Source organism: Falco naumanni, chromosome 4, assembly GCF_017639655.2.
Source record: "Falco naumanni isolate bFalNau1 chromosome 4, bFalNau1.pat, whole genome shotgun sequence".
Lineage (NCBI taxonomy): Eukaryota > Metazoa > Chordata > Aves > Falconiformes > Falconidae > Falco > Falco naumanni.
The window spans coordinates 74,762,283-74,782,786 of NC_054057.1; the positions used below are offsets into that span (position 1 = coordinate 74,762,283).

Below are 20,504 nucleotides of genomic sequence, written 5' to 3' on the forward strand. Positions count from 1 at the left end.
AATGCAGGGGGACAGAGGAGCTGTCACCCACCATGGCAGGGCAGAACAACAACCCCAGTGGCCACCGTGAGCCATCCCTTACGGGAAAAGGGAAATACTCCCCAGGTGCTCAAACTGGGATGTTCCTGCTGGTGTTCTGGTCACGGGCTTTATTTCCTGTGACCTTCAAGGTCTCATACAAAGTCCCTCTCCCCTCCCCACCTCCTTGTCCCTCCTGTTTCCCCTACATGGTCTCCAAATCCATCACAGGGCGAATTGTGCTGATCTGCAGATGGCCAGCCGATGAGCAGCGAAATGGGCTGAAGGTTATGGGCTTAACACCCTCCGTGCATCCACCAGAGGCTAAAAATATGGCCCAGCAACTGTACGGGGGACTCAGAAGGAGCAGCTCGGCAGGGTGCGGACGGCAAAGCCCCAGCCCCTCGGCCGCTGGCCCCAGCCCCTCACCCTGCTGCCAGCCAAGGGTGACGTCTGCACCTGGGGCCCGTCCTGCGGGTCCCCGTGGGCTCCGGGAGGGAGCGGGGACAGCCACGATGTAAAGTGACACCGGGGCTCCCCTTGTTCGCACCCTGCCTTGTGCCAAGCGGCTGGGTGGCACCGGAGAAGAGCCCCTGCCCTGCTCCCCTGGGGGAGCTGCTCTCCCGGAGGGTGCCCGGCTTGCGCTGCCCCTGCCCACCCCGAACCTCACACCCGTCCGCAGGGGCTGGCAGGGCCGGCAGCTCCCTAGGGACCCTTTGCCCCACGGTGACAGCACCCTGGGGAACAGCTGCAGGGATGGAGAGCTCACAGAGAGGCTCTGTCTGCCACAGGATGCCTCGGCTGGTTTGCCCCAGGGAAAAGCCTGTGCGGACAGGCTAGGGATGGCTGCCAGAGGCTGGACGTGACCCTGCCATGGTGTTCCCCCCCATCCCCACGCGGGGCCACGTGGAACAGCAATGCCTTCATGCCCAAATGGGTCCTCCAGGAGGGACAGCCTCTGAGCTCTGAGGACAGCACTGGGGCTGGGGCAGGGGCTGGCCGGGAGGGACAGATGGGCACAGGTGGCCCTGGGAGGGATGCTCTCCCCCTCCAGCAGAAATAGGAGCCCCAAGCGTGGGGCCAGCGATGCGCAGCACTGTGGGGATGGCTTTTTGCACGCCCCCTTCCCCTGCTCGGATCCTGGCCCCAGCAGCACCCAGGGGAGTTATCCACTGGCTCCCGCGGGTCCTGCCCTCCCCTTGTGCTGCCAGTGGGGTTTCAGGACAAGCTTGCACCCCAAACGTCTGTCCCTTCTTTTTCAGGGAAAGGCAAGGCTGTGCTTTGCTCTGATGAAGCCCTTTAAAATCTCGCAGAAAATGGCTGCACCCAAAGGAGCTGTCCGGGACTTCCCAGGATTTTCCACGGAAGACACCAGCTTGTGCTGCTGGACCCGCTGCAGACCCCTCCTTCCTGCGAGACCCACCCCCATTTCATGGTCATGTCTCTGCTCACTGGGCTCTGTGTGGTCCCCACAGCCTCTGCTCAGGGACGTACCCTGGGTGCTGCTCCAGCCCTGACAGCCCGGGACTCAGCCTGGCTGGGGACCTGACACAAGTTTGCCAGGTCTCTGGTGCTCAAGCCACAGCCCTGGGACACTTGCCCCTGCCCTCGGAGAAGTGGTGCAGCTCCCGGGATTACGATGCTCTGCACTGCTGTCAGCCAGCAGCCTGGCTTCTGGAAAAAGCTGAGGCGGATTAGACCTATGAACCTGACCTTTCTGCAACCAGTAACCCCTCACAAGTTGGGAGTGGGACCAGGGGAGCCCAAAGCTGGGGCTGTGCCCCTCATCCAGCTCAGGCCTGGGCATCCCAGCCTTGCACGCCCACCCCTGGGTGCTTGGACAGAGCGCAGCAGAAGGCAGCATCTCCTCCCTGCTCTTCCCATGCCTCAGTTTCCCACTCTGCACCATGCCTGTGGAGCCCGGTGCCACTGCTGAGCTCTGCAGATGAAGTCCTGGTGTTTTATTGCCCACATGTCGCGCAGCAGCCCTTCTGCAGCAGCCAGGGCAGGTGGGAGCTTGGCTCCAGCACCAGTTTGGAGCTGATGAGGCAAACACCTTCACCAGCTGGCAGACAGCCCAAGAATCCCAGAGGACACAGGCATGAGGGCAGCCAAGGGTGGGCTTGGCTCTCCAGACCCTTGCGCACCCCAAAGCCCAGGATGCCCAGCCACAGCATCCCATCCCAGGGGCTTCATGATCCCAAAGCACCAGCAAAAAGCAAATATTTTCCAGTTATTCAGTGCAGAGCCCATCAGGGCTATAGGAACCAGCTTTGTCAGACTAACTTGACCTCATTTGTGGAGGAGATTTTAAGTTTATTTGAAAAAAAAATAAAAATGGATTTGATTTCTATAAACAGTCGGCTAGAACTGCATGATGTTTTGATTAAGAAAGGGTAAAGAAACCTCACCAGGATGCTCCAAAGGGATTAAAACCAGGCTTGGAGCTTTCTAAATACAGAGATGAAAACAGGGAATCACTTCTGCGGAGTGTTTTTTCAACTGTCTCCCCACAGGGCACCCACTCTAAAGATTTGGAAGAAAACCTGCACTCCTGACTTGCGGAAAATCCAAAGATCAGGACGGTGGAAGATGAAGCAGCCACCACTCATGGCCAGAGGAGCTCTGGGTCTGCAAGTGAGCAGAGAGCGAGAAAATGGCATGTATTTTGGCACAGGCAGATGTCACACTGTACGTCAAGGAACACCTACCCGTGGTGTGCCTTGTGGGATCCACAGCCCAGGGGGATGCTGAAGGACCTGGGGAGAAGTGCTGTGGTGTGGCTGGGGCTGGAGAATCCCCTTCCTTGAGCACAGGGGATCATGCTGGTGGTGTCCCTGAGCCTCCAGTGACAGGAGGCTTTACCAGCCCACCCCAGGGCTTCCCCAGGTCCCCAAGGGACATCTTTCATGCAGTCATTGTGAGTCTTCCTGGGTGAAGACTCCCCATCCCTCTTCTTTGCTCATTCCAAGGATTCCTGGTCACCTGGGCAGGTCAGGGAAATCCCCTGGACTTGTCAACCTGGATTTGAATGCCTGATGATTCATTGCCCCACAAAATGCTCAAATCCATGGGAATGGCCGGGCAGAGATGCTGCCTGGCTGTGCCAAGCAGTGGCACCCAGCCCCAGGGGTCTCACCCATACCCCCAGCAGCAGGACAGGGGAACCCAGCTCAGCTGTGACACAGGGATGGGGCCACGCAGCTCCAAGCCCCTTTCCACGGCATGCCCCCACGAGTGGGGAGGTGGGCAGGGTTGAGCCACGCACCCAACTGGCACCAGGGCTGTGCTGCTGCTGCCAACACCCCGGCCTGGCTCGGGGTGCCCAGTGGAGACTCCCCGGCCCCTCTGCCAGCCCCCACCAGCACACGAGCTTGACGGCTTCCTCAGGCTATCGCTTACAAGGGGAATGTCCCCACGGGCTGAAAATAGCCCAGTGGAGCCCTGCCAAGGCAGCAGGGCCCACTGTTATTCCTGCAGCACCTGGGGAACGGGAATTTTATGATCAGTTTGGTCACCCTTGGACCCGCCGGCCAGACTGGAGTTCCAACACCTTGGCAAGCCTGCGCTCCAGGCACAGGAATGTGGACCTGCATGGGGCTAGCAGAGCGATGAGTGGGGATGCAGCAGGTATATGGCAAGAGCACAGACCACTGAGCTTTGTCCCCAGGCACAGCACAGCCCTTCCAGCCCAGTGCCATCTCACACAGACCCGCTGGTGCCCCTGTGCCACCAGCGCCATGCACAAGCAAGGTGTCCCAGCCATCCTGCCTGGCTGACTGTCACCTACACACCAGGACAGGGATGGCTGATGGGAGAGGTTGTCACAGCGCAGCCAACCTGCCCGACATCTGCCTTGCTTTGCTCAGCCAACAGTATGGGAGAGAGATGGGGCACCCGTCAGGGCTGGGATCTCCTCCAGGCAAGGCACCAGGGGTGTGACAGCGATGTAGGTGGTACAAGCAACCGAGATCTGTGGGTGCCCTTGCCTCACTGTGGCCACCCTGCACCCAATGGCAGTGGTGCCTGCGGCCCTGCTGCTGCTGAGGGAGGGTAGAGTGAGTCCTGATGGGTGTCAGTGCGAGACAGCAGTCCCCCACCTCTGAAGAAGCTGGGTACCCTGGGGGGCACTTGCCTGGGACAGTCAGGGTGGGGAGTCCCCATGGGTGCTGTGTCCTACAACCTGAGCCCACCCGAGGTGACACAACCCACGTGGTGGAGCCCACACCAAGATGTTCTGTCTGGGGAGATCGAGCCCACCCCAAAGTGACATATTTCAGGTGATGAAGCCCATGCCAGGGTGACATGTCCTGGGTGATGGGGAACACCCCAAGGTGCCCTGAGGACACAGTGATGGAGCCCATCCTGAGGCACCATCTCCCAGGCTGAAGCAGGATGAGGAGTCCCAGGGGTGGTGGCCCACGCTCGCTGTCACCAGGAGAGGTCTGTGCCAGCCCTGTTGTGCCCTCTGCATGTGCTGCAGGAGGATGCCAGCATGTGAGGGTGTTCCTCAGCTCCCCGCCCAGCTCAGAGGTGGTGATGGCATGGCACAGCACAGCCCTCCACTCAAATCCCTGAGGGCTGGTGGGGGGCAAGGGCTCCCCAGCCAAAGCTGCCAAGTCCAGTGGCTGGGCACTGCCCTGCCAGTGTCCCCGTGGCCCATTCCCGGTGGCCACAGGGACCCACTACGGCCACCCAGCCTGGAAGGGATGGCTGGGCTCTGCCCAAGGTGCAAGTGCAGGGAGAAGACCTTCCCCTGGGCAGGAGCCAGGATGGCACAGTGGGCAAGTGTCCTTGCCCTGAGCCATCGCCCAGCCCCACGGTGGGTGCTGGCCCCTGCCGGGGCTCCCGGCCACACTGGGGAGCTTTGCCAGCCGTGGCCACGTGGGCCATGGACTGTTTTGGCTGGGGCTGCACGACTGCCGGCCCAGGGCACTTCCCACCGCCAGAGCAGTGACAGGGTCCCAGCAGCCCCAGGCGTCACCGAACCCTGCCCTCACCCCGAGCACCACACCTCTGACGCATTGGCGAAGCCCCTGGTTCCCCACTGGGCTCCTCCCGCCTTCTCCTCACCAAAGTAGAGTTAAATGGGAAGACAACCCCCAAAACTGGGAAAACAACCCCCCAAGCCACCTTCTGCACCCCAAAGAAGCCCAGGGCCAAGAGCCCAGCTTGGCATCAAAAGAAAAGCAAAACTCATTGCGCAAACCCCACCGGTCCCTGCAGAGCAGAACCAGGGGCAGGAGCTGTGCCAGCGCTTATAGTTTTTCCCAAACCTACAGCTCCAGGGTGAAATATGCCCCCCACCCCCACCCCGATAAGCAGGAGACACCGAGGATGGGGTCTCTGGGGGGGCCTCAGCCAGCCATCAGGGCTGGCTCTGGGCTGCAGACCCCAATGCACCTCCTGGCCCCAGAGCCTCCTCTGCGACGGGGGACCCCGGCGCTGGGCTGAGCAGGGTGCTGGTGGCAAGGTGCCCAGCACCGTGCCCAGCCCCATGGCATTGCCCAGCCTGCTCCCTCACTGTCTGCCACAGCTGGGGACGTGCTGGCCTCTGTGCCAGCCTCAGCACAACCAAGAGCCGAGCCGGTGGTCACCCACATTGGTGACAAACCCCTGACATCCCACAAGGCCACCAGCCCAGCCTGGGGTGGGCACCAGCCACCGGCCATGCCCATAGAGGACCTTGCCAAACCCCTTATCCCCAGACGTGACCTGCGGCCCCGTGGAGGTCACCCCACCACTGGCGGGGTGCATTGCTGGCCCCAAAACCCGTTTATTCACAAGAATGGTCCATGATGCCCTTAAAAGGCCAAAACTCAGCGGGGCCAGGGGTGCCGGGTGCTGGAAGGCGGCAGCTGCGGGTGCCCGCGCGCGGGGCCGCAGCGGCACAGGGCAGGGGGGGCCGGCGGCCGGGGGGGCCAGGGCTGCTGCAGGGACTGCAGTGTCCCCTTACACGGCTGTTTCCATACTTAGCCGCCCCCCTCCCAGCAGCGTGGCCGCCGGAGCCCAGCCAGGCAGAGAACCAGCCCAAATTAACTCAAGGGCAAGCAAGGGTACCAGCGATGCCGCCCCACTGCACGGCCCCAGGGGACGCCCAGCTGAGGACAGGGGTGCTGAGCGGGTATGGGATGGCCCAGGGAAAGGGGTCGGGGGTCACCCAAAGTGCTCTCTTGCTTGGCAGGTCCTTAGGGGTGGGGGGACCCCCAGGACAAACAGCCTAGCCCACCCTGCCCTGACTATGGGGTGCCCCGGCACCCTGGCAGCTCCCCCCAAATCCTCACTGCCCGAAACTGAGACACCTTGGCACCCGCGGGTGACACTGACCCTGGGCGTGCTGGCAGCAGCACAGCCCCTGCGCCCACCCTGGCTGCAGAGGGGGGACCCCAGCCTGCACCCTGCTGCCAGCCCCTCCCGGCCACGGCCACCTGTGCTCCCCTGCACATTTTGGGGTGACTCTGCAGCCCTGGCAGAGCTGCCGGGGAGCCCAGATGGCTGTACCCCTGCCACCCTGTCCTGCTCCTGGCACCCACCACGTCCTGGGACACAGGCTGGCCTCGCTAGGCACCCCAGAAACTCACCGGCACCCACAGCCCCACAGGCACCTGCAGCCCTGCAGGGCACCCACAGCCCCATGGGCACCCATAGACCTGATGAGCACCCACACAGCCCCACAGGTACTTGCAGCCCCACAGGCACCCACAGCCCCAACGAGCACCCACAACCCACAGGCACCCATGGCCCCACAGGCGCTCCCAGCCCCATGGGTGCCCACAGCCCCATAGGCACCTGCAGCCCCACGGGGACCTGCAGTCTCCTTGGGGACCCAGAACCCCATTGAGCACCCACAGCCCCGTGGGGACACCACAGCGCTGTGGGGCCCTGCAGCCCCATGGGGACCCACAGCCCCATGGGGCCCCTGCCACCCTGCAGGTACCCATAGCCCCCTGAGGACCCACAGCCCCACAGGGACCCTGCCACCCTGCAGGTACCCACAGCCCCATGGGGACCCACAGCCCCACAGGGTCCCTACCACCCTGCAGGGACCCACAGCCCCACAGGGACCCTGCCACCCTGCAGGTACCCACAGCCCCATGGGGACCCACAGCCCCACAGGCACCCACAGCCCCACAGGGTCCCTACCACCCTGCAGGTACCCACAGCCCCACAGGGACCCACAGCCCCACAAGCACCCACAGCCCCACAGGCACCCACAGCCCCACAGGCACCCACAGCCCAGTGGGCAGCCGTACCTGCAGTGCTGAGGAGCAGGAGCGAGGCCACGCAGCAGCAGAGCAGGTTGAGGCCCTTCATGGTGGCTGCCAGGAGCTCCCTGCCGCTCACTGCCTCTATTTATACGGCGCCGGCAGGCGCGGGGCAGGGCAGGCAGGCAGGCAGCTGCCGGCACGGCCAGCACAGATGCTGCCACCGCAGTTCTTCAGCTCCCAGGGGGCCCTGGGGATGGGGACAGGGACGGGGCACAGCACCAGTGCTGCAGCACCAGGAAAGGCCCGTGTCAGGGACGTGATGGCACAGGACACTTCCTGGCATGGGGTCCCTGGGTGGCACTGCCCATGTGGGGTCACCATTGCCATCACAGCATCCCACTGCCATGGGGTAGTGGATCTCCTTGGGCTGCCTCAAGTTCCTGCAGCCCCTTTTTGGCTGGAGCAGGACTTCACGGAGAGGACAAGCTGAGCATCACGGCACCGTGGTGTCCCCCATGTGTCCCCAAAGGTCGGTGGCCCCGGGCATGTCCTCCTGGGCTGACGTAGGGCCACCACAGGTCACCAACTCCAGGCGATGCCATGCACCCTGTAGGCAAAAGGACATGTCCCCCTCCACCCTGGGCATGCCCCCATTGTCGCCAGCAGCATGGCATGGGGGATGGCAGCAGGTGGAGGTGCAGGGTCACCAGCTTCTGTCACGCTCACTTGCAGGGGATAGACAACCAGTGCTGTCCCCAGAGCCTGGCTGTAGCAGTGGCCCTGGGCTCCAGCACTGGAGAAGCCACTTTTGTGGGGGCAGGCATGAGCCAGCTTTTTCTTGGGAAAGGGGCCAAACTGGGAGGAAGAGGCCTGAGCCCAGCTCCCCCTGCAAGCATGGGAGACCCCAGCCCTAAGGTGGGGTTGGGGGGAAGGGGCAACGGTGAGGAGCAGAGAGGGGCTGGCCCTCAGCCAGGCACCATGGAGGGCCATGGTGTGGAGGGGGAGGGGGAGAGACCCACAGCTGTGGGGGATGGTCAGAGGTGGATGCCCCTCTCCAAAAAGCCACGGAGAGACATGCATCCCCATGCCGACAGATCCACAAGGCACAGCAGCAGCCCCACGGAGAGCCATGCAGAAACAGGTGACCATGGGGACACACCATCCTGGGGGACCACAGGTGCCACCCCCAGGACAGGGGGACACAGAGGCTGACCCCACCCTCCCCCCAGCCCAGCAGCCTCACTAAACCAGCGGGGCACCCCTGCTCGATCTCAACAGTGAGCTGAGCCCTGACACGCTCATAGCACACGGGGCAGCCCTGCCAAGGCTGAGCCTTTAAATATGACCCGGCCGCTCAGCGGGGAACCTCACTGCAGCCGGCATCCTTCTGCCTTTGCCTGGAATCCCCAGTGCAGGCAGCGCTCCCCTGCCCTCCCCGCGAGCCCTGCATCCCTGGAGAAGGATCGGTGTCCCACAGGGGCCAGATCTGTCCCTGTCCCCATCTCCCCCACAAACACGAACGCCAGGACCAAGCTTCTAAAAAACCAAGTACAAACTTTATTTTGTTTCTTTACAAAGGCACGAGCCTCTTTTTTTTTTTTCCACTTTCTTAACAAAATAGAATAGCTTCTCAATCAACACAGACCTGAAAATCGTAAAAAAAATACAAAAAAAAAAATAGGAAAAGGAACCAAGAAACAGCTGCAGCTGGGGGGGAACCTACCAAATACCACCAAGGCTCTACACACAACTGGCCTAAAACCCTACAGCCGGGTGGGGGGTGGCGAGGGCGAGGGGGGGGGAACACACAAAAATGGAGATACCCACCACCCCCCCCCGCCCGCCATGACAGACCCAAGCGACACAATCACGAAATAGAAAAGCTCTTCGGAGCTGACAGACCCCGCAAACCGGATTAAGTGCTTAAAGGAGGGATGGGAGAAGGGGGGGGGGGGACAGGGATGGGGACAGAGACTTGGGGCGGGGAGTAAAATCAGCCCCCAAACTGCCATCCCCATGCCGAGAAGGTGGGTGTTGGAAACGCCGGGGGGGTGTCACATGCCGGCCCTCCTGCCTGTGCTCCGATGGCATCATCTCAGGAATTTTTAATCTCCAAAGGGTTTTTCGCTGCCCTGTGCAGGGTGCAGGAGCTGTGGTGGGGCTGGTTGTACCCCGAAGCCAGGGGACCCTGTCCCACCTTTGCTGCCGTGTCACTTGGCATCTCCCCCTGCTTAAAAATGAACACTTAATTAAAAGAAAAAAAAGAAAAACCACAAAAGAGGAGGAAAAAACAAATTAAGATCCCAACCGAAGGCCCTGTCCCTAGGGAACACCATCAGGAACACCGGGGCTGCTGCTAGCTTGGCAGGATTCCCTGCGAGACGGTGGGGGGAGGGGGGACAGTGATAAAATGGGGTGGGGGGGCTGCAAACCCCTGTCCCTAAAATCCCACCCCACCCCTTGCCATCCCACTGCACCCCGTGCCCCCCCCCCCTTCCCGCTGTGGCCGCCCTCAAGCGCCCACCACCCCCCAGGCTGAAGGGTGACCTTTGCCTGCTTCTAGCGCTCTGCTTTACAGTATTGGAAAAAGGTCATAAAAGAGACCCAAATCATGTTGTATTTTTTAAAAATTTCAGCATATTCTCTGACGTTTCCCGCCCCCGCCCCATCTCCCCTCCCCAGCTGCCGGCCAGGGGGTGTCAGGGCAGCTCCCCGTCCCCCGAGGGCTCTTCTTTGCTCTGGTCCATGGAGTCACTGTCGTTGCCCTCGGTGTCAGAGGCGGTGTCGGAGGCAGAGGGCTCAGGGCAGGCGCGTGCCGGTGTCACGATGACGGCGCGTCTCTGCTCCTCTTCCTGCAGCTGCTTCTCCTGCGTTCCCTCGATGTGCTGGATCGCCTGCCGATGACAACCACCGGCCGTCAGGACACCATGTCCCAGCTTCTGATGCACCCCGGGGGGGGCTGGGATTCCCCCAAAGCCCCCCCGCCACTGGCCTCCCCAATTATCCCCCTTACCTGAACGATGGTGTCCAGGTTTTGCCGGGATGTGGAGACTGTGTTGATGACTGAGGATGGGCCCATGGTGACCACGGTGACGTGATGGGAGGGAGGTGGCGCTGGAACAATCACGGTGGGGTGGTGGGTGGGTGCTGGGGGAGCATGTGATGGCAGGAGCTGGAGAGAGAAGCAAAAACCCCCAACCCAGTCAGCAGGGACCTGGGCACGGCAGCGATGGGGAGTGCATCATGCTTGTTTGTGGAATCCAAACTCCTTCCAGAGCCTGAAAAAGCTGAAGCAGCAGCTCAGCTGCACCAGTTCACCCATCCCGGATGGACGCAAGAGGATGCCAGCTAAAAGCTGCCGTTAGCTTTGGCAGAGCAGAACGTGAAGGATTCCCTGTATCCCAAAGGGGGAAAAATCTGGGCTTATAAACCAGGTGAGACAAGCGCCAGCCCTCCCCATCACCCTGACCTGTGCAGCTGGGAACCCACCACACCCCTCAGAGATCCTTGCTAAAACAGTGGATGAGAAGATCCACCCTAGCAGGAGGCTAAGGAGAGTTCACCTAAAAATAGGCTGAACTTCCCCAGGAGGTGGCCGGCAGGAATCCTGCGGGATGCAGCTCTGCAGAAGCCAAAGGAGGGAAGAAGCTGGTTTCTCCCCCTCTCTTAGAAGCTGCTCAGACTGGCACGTCCCCAGGCTGAGCTCGAGGGCAGCAGTGAGCAAGGACCGGGTAGCAGCACTGCGCTGCCTCCTCACCGCACAGGGCTGGCGTAAGGCTCCCCCCACTGTTGGCAAATCCAACTGTGCCAGGGAAAAAGGCTGAAGGCTCCTGCCCTGCTGTCCTGCCACGCCTGCCCAGCAGCGCCGCCTGCCAGCTCGCCCGCTCCCCTTTCCCAGCCTGGCAGCTGGCAGGGAGCGATGTGGGGGTCCCCGAAACTCATCAGGGGTCACCCAGCGAGAGGTGAACCCCAGAGATGGGGCTGGCCTCCGTGCCGCTGCAAGCCACCCATGCCAGCACAGAGAGCATGACCTGCATCAGCTGCCGGCCGTGGTGCCATCATGACTTGCTGGCATCACCCACGGATGAGACAGGTGCCCATTTATCACTCATGAGGGTGAGGAAACACGCCTGGTGGGATGTGGAGCAGGACCCACAGCTCACCAGAGCGGGAGCTGCTCTCCACCCATGCCTGGTGGGGAGGACCTAGGAGGGAGGGACACAGCACTGGGGTGGGATGAGTTGTGGGTGGCTGCATCCAGCACCTCCCAGCACAGCCTTGGAAAGCCATGGGCTCGCTCACGCCAAGCTGAATCCCTGACGCCAGAAAGCGACCTTCCCCATAAAAAACCCTCTGCACTGGGGAACAGAGCCGCCTGCAAGTTGCCTCAGCATGGTCCAAGCCATGGATCCCCCCCCACCCCTAAAACAGGGGTGCCTGCAAGCGCAGCCCACCTGAGCACTGTGGGAGGCTCTTCCAGTACCCCCAGCACAAGCGCTTTGCTGGGATGTTGCTGTCCGACCCAGCCAGCTCACGAGAAACCACATCACTGAACCATCCCGTCCCTCTGTATTTCACCAGCTGAGCACCTGGCTGCACCGCTCAGGGGGTGGGAGGCCACCAGGGGGTCCCCACAGGTGGGCTATGGCCAGGGTGGGCTGGGATGGCATCTGCACACTCACCTGGGTTCGGATCTGCTGCTCACGCTCTAGCTTCTCCTGGTGCAGCAACCTCACCTGTTCCTGTTGCTGCTGGAGCTGCACTTGCTGAGCGATCACCTTCAGCTTCTCGGGGTACATGTGGGCCTCCAGGGAGCGAACCTGCCAGCCGAGAGCACCCCAGCATCAGTGGGGAGCCCAGCCCGCTCCCGGCACGGCACCCTCCCCACCACCAGCCACGGGCTGCCCCCCTCTGTGGGGTGGACCCAGCAGAAGCAGGGAGCCCACGGCCAAGCGTGGAGCAGAGGTGGCCAGGGCAGCAGCCGCGCTGGCAGCGCCGGCGTCCCTGGGGGGCTCCGGGCCGGCCGTGGCACAGCCCGCTAGAGGGCGAGCCCACCCCGCGCACCGCCGGCCGGGCCCGGCCCTGCGCGCCCTCACCTGCTCCTCCAGCATCATGCGGACCGAGCGCTCCTTGTCCAGCTGCTGCCGGAGCTCAATCATCTCCCGCCGCAGATCCTCAGCCTTCTCGTCCTCCCAGATGTCTGGCGAGCCGATCCCCTCATCTTTGTCCTCCGCCCGTCGCCGTTTCGGGGAGGAGCCGCTGAACTCCTGCACGGGCACAAAGTGTCAGGGGGGTGGGGACCAGCCCCGATGCTCTCCCCACCATCCGGATCACATTGGGGTGATGCCATCCCCTCAGCTGCCCCCCAGCACAGCTCCCGGGGGGGGTTCTCCCTGAGGATGGGGGCAATGCCTGGGGACAGATGGGCTCCTGCACCCTGTACGTGCCCATCCTCCTCGTCCTCACCACCCCGCAGCCTCGTGCAAACCTGCTTCTCACACTGACACCCAGGACAGCTCAACCGGGCCACCTCAGAGGGGGAGCTGCCACAGGGCTGTACCCTGATACCCCAAATGGAAAAATGGGACCCCAGCCCTTCTCCCCCTGCCAGGTAAGGGATGCTGGGTTGAACAGGGCTCCTCCATCCTGCCAGGAGGGTGCGAACCATCTCAATTCCCTGGCTTATTAGGGCAGAAGGTCTCACCCTGACCCCAAGGAACAGGCGATGACATCCCCTCCCCAGCCAGCTGGGACTGTCCTGTCCCATCCCATCCCATCCCTGGGGTGCGCAGGCAGGTGCTACCTGGATGAACCGCTTGAGCTGGGTGTTCTGCTGCAGTAGCCGAGTCTTCTCCTGCTCCAAGGAGAAGATGTACTCGGCCGTCTGCTGGAGGATGGCCGCCTGCAGGAGAGCCAGGAGGGGCACGCTGAGGCAGGAGAGACTCCGGTGTCCCCAGAAGAAGCCCCCCCTCCTGCTGAGCTGCCTCCCTGCCCAGGAGGCAGCAGCACCACCACTCCTTGCTCAGCCCCGACATCTCCATCCAGGGTCTGCTTCACCCCCAGGTCTTCCCTGGGCTTTCCACCATGGTGAACCTCCAGTTCACCCATCTCAGGAACCCGACCAGCTGCCAAGCACCAGCTCCTCTGCAGCAGGACCATCTCCTCACCCAGGCACATGCCACCCTGCTCCTGGGGTGCTGGGTGCTGTCACACACACCCAGACCACTCCAGGACACCAGGTCTGAGTCACACACTCACTCGCACCAAAGAAACCTCCCCAGCAGAGACCCCCATCACTGATTTAACATATGCAAATACCCCAATTACTCTTACAACCCTGTTCTGCCCAACACACAATGCCAAAAACTTCCACGTGCAGGACTGGCATCCCACATTGCCGCAGCCCCAGTGATGTCCCACTCACCTTGCTGAGCTTCTCCCCATCCGTGTGTGGGATGAGGGTTTTCAGAGACTGGAAGCCAGCATTGATGCTCTGCATCCGCCTTCTCTCGTTGCTGTTGGCGATTTCCCTGCGTATCCGCCGCTCCTGGTCCCGCTGGGTCTCCGGAGTCAATGGGATGTTAGCCAAGCTACAAGAGAGGTTTGGAGTTAGAGACAAGGGGACTGTACCCCTGCTGCCAGCTCGCCCCCGCCATGTCCCCCCCTCTCTCCACAATGACAATGCCAAGATGCCAAAGGGATGGGAAACACGGATGGATGCCGATGGCTGCGGCACTGGTGAGCATGAAAGAGGGTGGGTGGGTTTCTCCAGCCCCGTACTCAAAGCTCTGGAGGGTGCATCGCCCCACTGCAGCCCCCCAGGTCCACCAGGCTCAGACACAGGCTGCCCAATGCCAGCGCTGGCGGCCAGCCTGGGCGAGGGGAGGGCAGGGCACGGTGGGGACCCCCAGGCGGGTGAGGGAGGCTGCGGGCCGGCCGGCTGCGTCCCCACGGGGCTGGCCAGCGTGTGTGGCCCCGGGAAGGCGGCTCCTTCCCTCCCGCCCCGCTGATGGCTTCCAGATGACAGCTCCCAGCAGAGAAGCCCCCGTCCCCACCCCAAGCCGCAGCTCCTGCCTGCTTCCTGCCACTGCCTCCTCGCCCCCCACGCCCTCGCCCCACAGATGGCCCGGGAAATGCCTCCCAGAGCCGGCAATGCCGCTGGCAGCAAGTGGGGATGGTGGCGACGAGGGCTCTGGCCAGCCAAGGCCATCACCGATGGGCCCAGGCACCAGCCCCCCAAGCAAAGCCCACCACCGTGGGCGTCCAGCTCCTTCACCTACACCTCGCTTCTTCCCCAAAACACCCCAGGGAGCAGGGCGACTGCGTCCCAGCAAGGATTTGGGACGGCAGGGACGCCGAGCCTGTCGGGCAGTGGCTGGCACTGGCAATTAACACCCTGAGGACAGGGCAATGGTTGGCCATTACACCAAACCAACGCGACTGGCAGCCCCTGCCACGCCATTTCGCCTCCCCACTGCTGCCGGCAGCAGCGCCTGCCAGGGTGCCAGCAAGCACCTAGCACCCACCGCCCGCCCGCCAGGCTGCCAGCGCCAGGGGTGCTGCGGGGCACTGAAGACTAAACACAAGGGTTGGAGCAAGATAAGACAGGCTTCGGCCTCCCACTCGGGTGCCCATCGGCTCCGGGACAGGGAGACAGGACTGTCCCACCCAATGCCTTGCCAACACCGGGCTGGCAATCAAAGCCCGGCAGCCCTCCCGCCTTCCCGGCGAGGCCACGGCAGAACCGTGGAGGTTTGGGAGCCCAGAGCAAAGCCAAGCCCTGCTCACAGCACCACTGTGTGCCCACACAGTGCCCGCAGGCTCCCAAGCCACCCATCGCCTGTTGTGACCAGGGAACACGCTGCCACTGCTCCGAGATACATGGGGACAGGGAAGGGGACCCCAGCTCAGCCCAGGGGGACAGGAATTTGTTTGTCCCCAACCACTGAGGCAGCATCCTGGTGCAGGCTGGCACCAGGTGCCAACTGCCTGCTGAACTGGTTGGTTCCCTCCCATGCAGCTCCCAGTGGGTGTCCTGGGGGGTGTGGAGCTGGTATGGGTGCCTGGGGGTCTGCCCCACTCGCAGGCAGCAGCCGTCAGCCACATGAACCAAGAGCTGCCTGCGGTGGGACCATGGCACAAGGCTCCCACTTGCCTCCCTGCTCCTGCCAAAAACCAGCCCCAAGCTCACCCCCGGAACATGCCAAACCCCAGCTGGTCTCGGGGACATCATCCCTCTGTACAGGCAGTCTGTCCCCTGTCTCCCTGCAGCGATGCCTGGCAAGGTCGGGGAGGCGGCCAAAGCGCTGCTCTGGGATGTCGGACTGCCAGCTGCGGCCGTGCAAGGGGAATGGGATGGAGAGGCCCAGGACCGGGCAGCACGGAAGCGGTTTCTTAAATACCGGGGAAGGAGGAAGAGCCTGCTTCCTCACCGGCAGACCCCCCGCAACCTGCCCCAGCTGCTCTTCCTGGGAAGAGACCTGAGAAGTGACAGCAAAATATGGAAAGGAGGGAAAAAACCCACGGGTTCAGAAGCCTGCCAGGCACCCAGCACCACCAGGGATGGGGCAAGACAGAGGCAGGGGGAGCAGGTGGCACCCACCACAGCCCTAGCACCGGCGAGCAGCCCCCAGGGTGTCCCCAGCCTGGTGCCAGTGCCGTGGGGTTTGGGTTGGGCAAGTAGAATTTGGTGCTTCCCACCCCAGTAGCACAGCAGCCCCCAGTAAAGCCCAGCAGGGACATCGCACTCGCTCAGACCTCGAGGGAAACAAACCCACGGGGGTGTCTGAGCCGGCCAGTGCCACAGCACTGCCCCGGCCTGGCACAGAGACCTGGAGCTTGGCAGGCCCGTGGCAGATGCCCCACTCCGCCTGCTCACACCTGCAACTCGTGCTGCGGTGCGCACTGGTGTGCCAGGGAGGCACGGCCATGCAGGCAGGGACGCGCCAAGCTCCCCGAGGTCACAGGCAGGGTGTCCCCCAATTCAGAAGCAAGAGTATCCCCACGCCTGCAGGAAGGGCGTCCCCAAGCTCACTAAGCTTGCAGGCAGCCTGCCCCTGAGGTTGCAAGCAGGGTGCACCTGAGCTGGCAGGCAGGGTGTCCCCAGGATCACAGGCAGGGCATCCCCGAGTGCCGGGAGCTCGCAGGCAGGGTGTCCCCAGGATCACAGGCAGGGCATCCCCAGGCTGCTGGAGCCCGAAGGCAGGGTGTCCCCAGGCTTGCACAAAGGGCATCCCCGAGCTCACTAAGCTTTCAGGCAGGCTGTCCCTGAGGTTACAAGCAGGGTGCCCCCCCCGCACCCCCAGCTTGCAGGCAGGGCATCCCCCTGCACCACCAGCCCCCCAGGCAGGGCGTCCCCAGCTCGGGGCAGGGCAAAGGCAGCGAGGCTCCCCCAGAGCTCTGCCCCATGCCGGACCAGGTGTGGGGCCACGCAGACCCCGGGCAGGACGGCTGCATTTCCCACCCCACACAGCTGCCCCTCCACCCCGGCCACGGGCCCACAGCCCCCTGCAGTCACCCAGGTGGGGGACCCCGGTGCAACCACCGCACAGCCCCGCACCCCTGCCCCACAGCTGCACCCCCGGGGCCTGAGGGGTGGGCACCCCCCGAGCATCCCCGGGACGCAACCCCCCACCGCGGGTGGGCCCGTGGGGCAGGGCTGCCCCACGGGGGGAGCGTGCGGCAGCCGGGGCAAGGCTGCCCCACGGCAGGGCCGAGCCTGCCCCACACGTGCAGCGGGGCCTGGCTGCCCCACGGCCGGGCTGGGCCCCACGGGCCCGGGCTGCCCCACAGGGCCCCACGCCGCCCCCCAGGCGCGGCAGGCCCGGCCGCTCAGGCCCGCCCCACGGCGGGGCAAGGCCCGCGGGGGCGGCGGGGGGGCCCCTGTACCACCCCCGGGGCCCGGAGCGCCGCGGGCCGCCCCGCGTGGCCCCGAGGGGCCTGTGCCGCCCCCCACGCGTGGCGGGGCCCCGCCGGCCGCCGCCTCCCCGCCAGGCCCCGCCGGCGCGGAGCAGCCCCGGGGCTCCGGCCCCGATGCGGGGCCGGGGAGGGGGGGGGACGGGCAGCCAGGGGTGTGGGTCCCCGATCCCCCGGCGCTCCGCCGGCGCGTCCCGGGCTTTGTGCCGCCGCCTCCCCGCACTACATGTCCCGGCAGCCCCGGGCACGACCCGCCTCCTCCGGGAGGGCTGCAGAGTCACGGCCAGGCCCGGCAGTAAACACACCCCCCCCGCGCACACCCCGCCGGACCCCCCCCACCCCCCCGCACACACCCCCGGCCCCCCCACCCCCGCAGCCCCCCCCCAGCCCCGCGGCGGGGGCGGCCGGGCGGCGCCTCCCGCTCCCGGCCACGCGTGGCCGCCCGGCCCCATGTGCGCGGCCGGGACCACGTGCGGGCGGTGGGGCTGCGGCGGCCGCGCCGCGCTCCCCCCCGGCAGCGCGCCCCCTCCCCTCCGCCGCCAAAAAAAAAACCCTAAAAACGTGTGGTTTTTCTTTTTATTGCTGCTCCCCCCCCCCTCCCGCCCCTCCGCCGCCGGGGGTCCCCCCGCCTCCCCCGCGCCCCCACCTGCAGAGCCCGCCGATGACCTCCTTCTCGGATTTCCTGAAGTGTTGCAGGGACGGCACCTTCTGGGCCGGCACCATGAAGTACTCCATGCCGGGGGGGCGGCGGGGGGCGCCCGGGCCCGGCTCCGGCTCCGGCTCCGGCGGCCTCTGCCTGCGGCTCAAGGCGGGAAACAGCTGGTGCGAGCGCGGCTCCCGCCCGCCGCCTGCCCCCGCCCGCCGCCCCCGCGGCGCCGCCCCCGCCCGCCACCGGCCCATGTAAACAAAGGACGGCGCGGGGCGGGGGCGGGGGAGCGGGCCCGGCACCACCTCCCGCGCCGGGCTCGGGGCTCCGGGGCTCGGCCCGGCCCGGCCCGGCCACCCTCCCTGCCCTGCCCCTGCCCTGCCCTGCCCCGGCCCTGCCCTGCCCTGCCCTGCCCCAGCCCGGCCCGGCCCGGCCCGACCCCGGCCCATCCCATCCTGCCCTCGCCCCCCCCCCCCGATCCTGTCCATCCCATCCATCCCATCCCGACCTGACCTGTCCCTGTCCCACCTCATCCCATCCTGCCCTAATCCCATCCTATCCCATCCCATCCTAACCTGTCTCATCCCCATCCCGACCTGACCCCATCCCATCCTGCCCTAGCTCCTCTGATCCTATCCTATCCCATCCCATCCTGCCCTGTCCCTATCCCACTTCATCCCATCCTGCCCTAGTCCCATCCTATCCCATCCTGACCTGTCATGTCCCCATCCTGACCTGACCCCATCCCATCCTGCCCTAGCCCCTCTGATCCCATCCCATCCTATCCCATCCTGACCTGTCTTGCCCCCATCCCATCTCACCCCGCCCTGCCCTAGTGCTGTCCAATCCCAGCCCATCCTGTCCTATCCCATCCTGCCCTAGCCCCTCCAATCCTATCCATCCTATTCTATCCCATCCCATCCTGACCTGTCCCCATCCCACCTCACCCTATCTTGCTCTAGTCTCATCCAATCCTATCCTATCCCATCCTGACCTATCTTGTCCTCATCTCATCCTGACCTGACCCCATACCATCCTATCGTGCTCTAGCCCCTCTGATCCTACCCATCCTACCCTATCCTATCCCATCCTGATCTGTCCCCATCCCACCTCACCCCATCCTGCCCTAGCCCTCTCCTCTCCTGTCTCATCACATCCCACCCATCCTGACCTGTGTTGTCCCTATCCTGTCCCATTCTGACCTGTGCTATCCCTATCCCATCCCATCCTGTTCTGTCCCCATCCCACCTCATCCCATACTTCCCTAGCTCTATCCAGTCACATCCACCCTATCCCATCCTATCCTGTTCTGTCCTGAGGCCATCCCATCCTATCTGGCACTATCTCCATTCAATCCTATCCTGTCTGTCCCCAGCCTGTCCTGCCCTGCCCTAACCTACCCTATCCTGACCTGTGTGGTCCCTATATCATCCCATCCTGACCTGACCCCATCCCACCTCATCCCATCCTGCCCTAACCCCACCCAATCCTACCCATCCTATCCCATTCTGTCCTGAGACCATCCCACCCAGCTCTTTCTCTATCCCACCCTATCCTGTCCTGTACTGTCTTCATCCCATCCTCCCCTAGCACTATCCTATCCTAACCTACCCTGTCCTGACCTCTCTTGTTCCTACCCCATCCCTATCCCTTCCTGACCTGACTCCATCCCACCTCATCCCATCCTGCTTTAGCCCCATCCGATCCTATCCCATCCCATCCCAACCAGTCTTGTTCCAATCCCATCCTACACCATCCGATCCAACCTCATCTGATCCTGTCCCATCCCACGCTGTCCTGTTCCCATCCTATCCTGTCCTATCTCATCCTGCCCTATCCCCATCCCATACTATCCTATCCTTCCTTATAGCATCCCATCCTATCCTACATCGACCTGTCTTGTCCCCATTGCATCCTATCCTGTTCCATCCCATCCTGTGCCACCTTATCCTGCCCCATTCCATCCTGTCCCCATCCTATCCTGTGCCATCCTGTCCAACCTCATCTGATCCTGTCCCATCCCATTGTATCCCACCCTATCCTGCCATATTTCCATCACAGCCTATCCCATACCATCCTGTCCTACCCCATCCCATCTTGTCCTGCTGCATCCTATATTATTCCATCCCATCCTATCCTACCCCATCCTGGCCTGACCTTGTCCCATCCTGTTCCACCCCACCTGATCCTATGCCCATCCCGTCCCATCCCATCTTACTGTATCCCATCCCAACCTACCCCATCCCACCTCACCCCCTCCCATCCTGTGTCATCCCAGCCCATCCCATTCCATCCCACCCTACCCCATCCCACCTCAACCCATCCCATCCTGTCCCATCCCACCCGGTTCCCACAGGACCTGCCAGCCCCCATTCCCTCCGCCCCATGGCTCTGCCCCATAGTGTGCCAGCAGGGCTCGGGGACAGGGCCGGGGGCTGCTGGGGGGCAGGGGGGTCACAGGAGATTTTGGGGGCTGCCAGGCACCAGGGGGGTTCACAGCAGCCGTGGGGCTGCTTAGGGGGCTCAGGGGTTTGGGAGTGACATGGCTGGCAGGGGCTGTGGGGGGGCCCAGCACCAGCAAAGGCTGTGCAGGACCCCGGGGGAACCCGCAGACCTCGCAGGGGCCAGGTGACGTCCCCGCACCTGCACCTAAAGCCCCTCCAGCACTGCCTGCGGGGGGCAAAGCACAGGGGGCACAGGGGAGCCGAGATGGCCTT

At 63.8% G+C, this 20,504-nt stretch overlaps 1 protein-coding gene across 1 annotated transcript; it reads right to left on the minus strand.

Moving 5' to 3' along the window:
* Positions 1-8,766: 8,766 nt before the first annotated feature.
* Positions 8,767-18,010, minus strand: TFAP4 (transcription factor AP-4). The gene is made up of 7 exons (XM_040592825.1): positions 17,788-18,010; positions 13,651-13,816; positions 13,030-13,128; positions 12,323-12,493; positions 11,909-12,046; positions 10,240-10,398; positions 8,767-10,120 (listed from the first exon to the last, which is right to left on the minus strand). The coding sequence occupies exons 1-7, from the start codon at positions 17,874-17,876 to the stop codon at positions 9,926-9,928; spliced, it is 1,017 nt and encodes a 338-aa protein (XP_040448759.1). The 5' UTR covers positions 17,877-18,010; the 3' UTR covers positions 8,767-9,925.
* Between the last annotated feature and the right edge of the window lie 2,494 nt (positions 18,011-20,504).

Bases quoted from the DNA above. Each gene is read 5' to 3' on its own strand.
- TFAP4 (XM_040592825.1), bottom strand. From the start codon at position 17,876: ATGGAGTACTTCATGGTGCCGGCCCAGAAGGTGCCGTCCCTGCAACAC. The intron at 13,817-17,787 runs GTGGGGGCGCGG...CCTCTCTTGTAG, and splicing joins GTCATCGGCGGGCTCTGCAG to CTTGGCTAACATCCCATTGA. The intron at 12,047-12,322 runs GTGAGGGCGCGC...CTCGGCTGGCAG, and splicing joins GCATGATGCTGGAGGAGCAG to GTTCGCTCCCTGGAGGCCCA.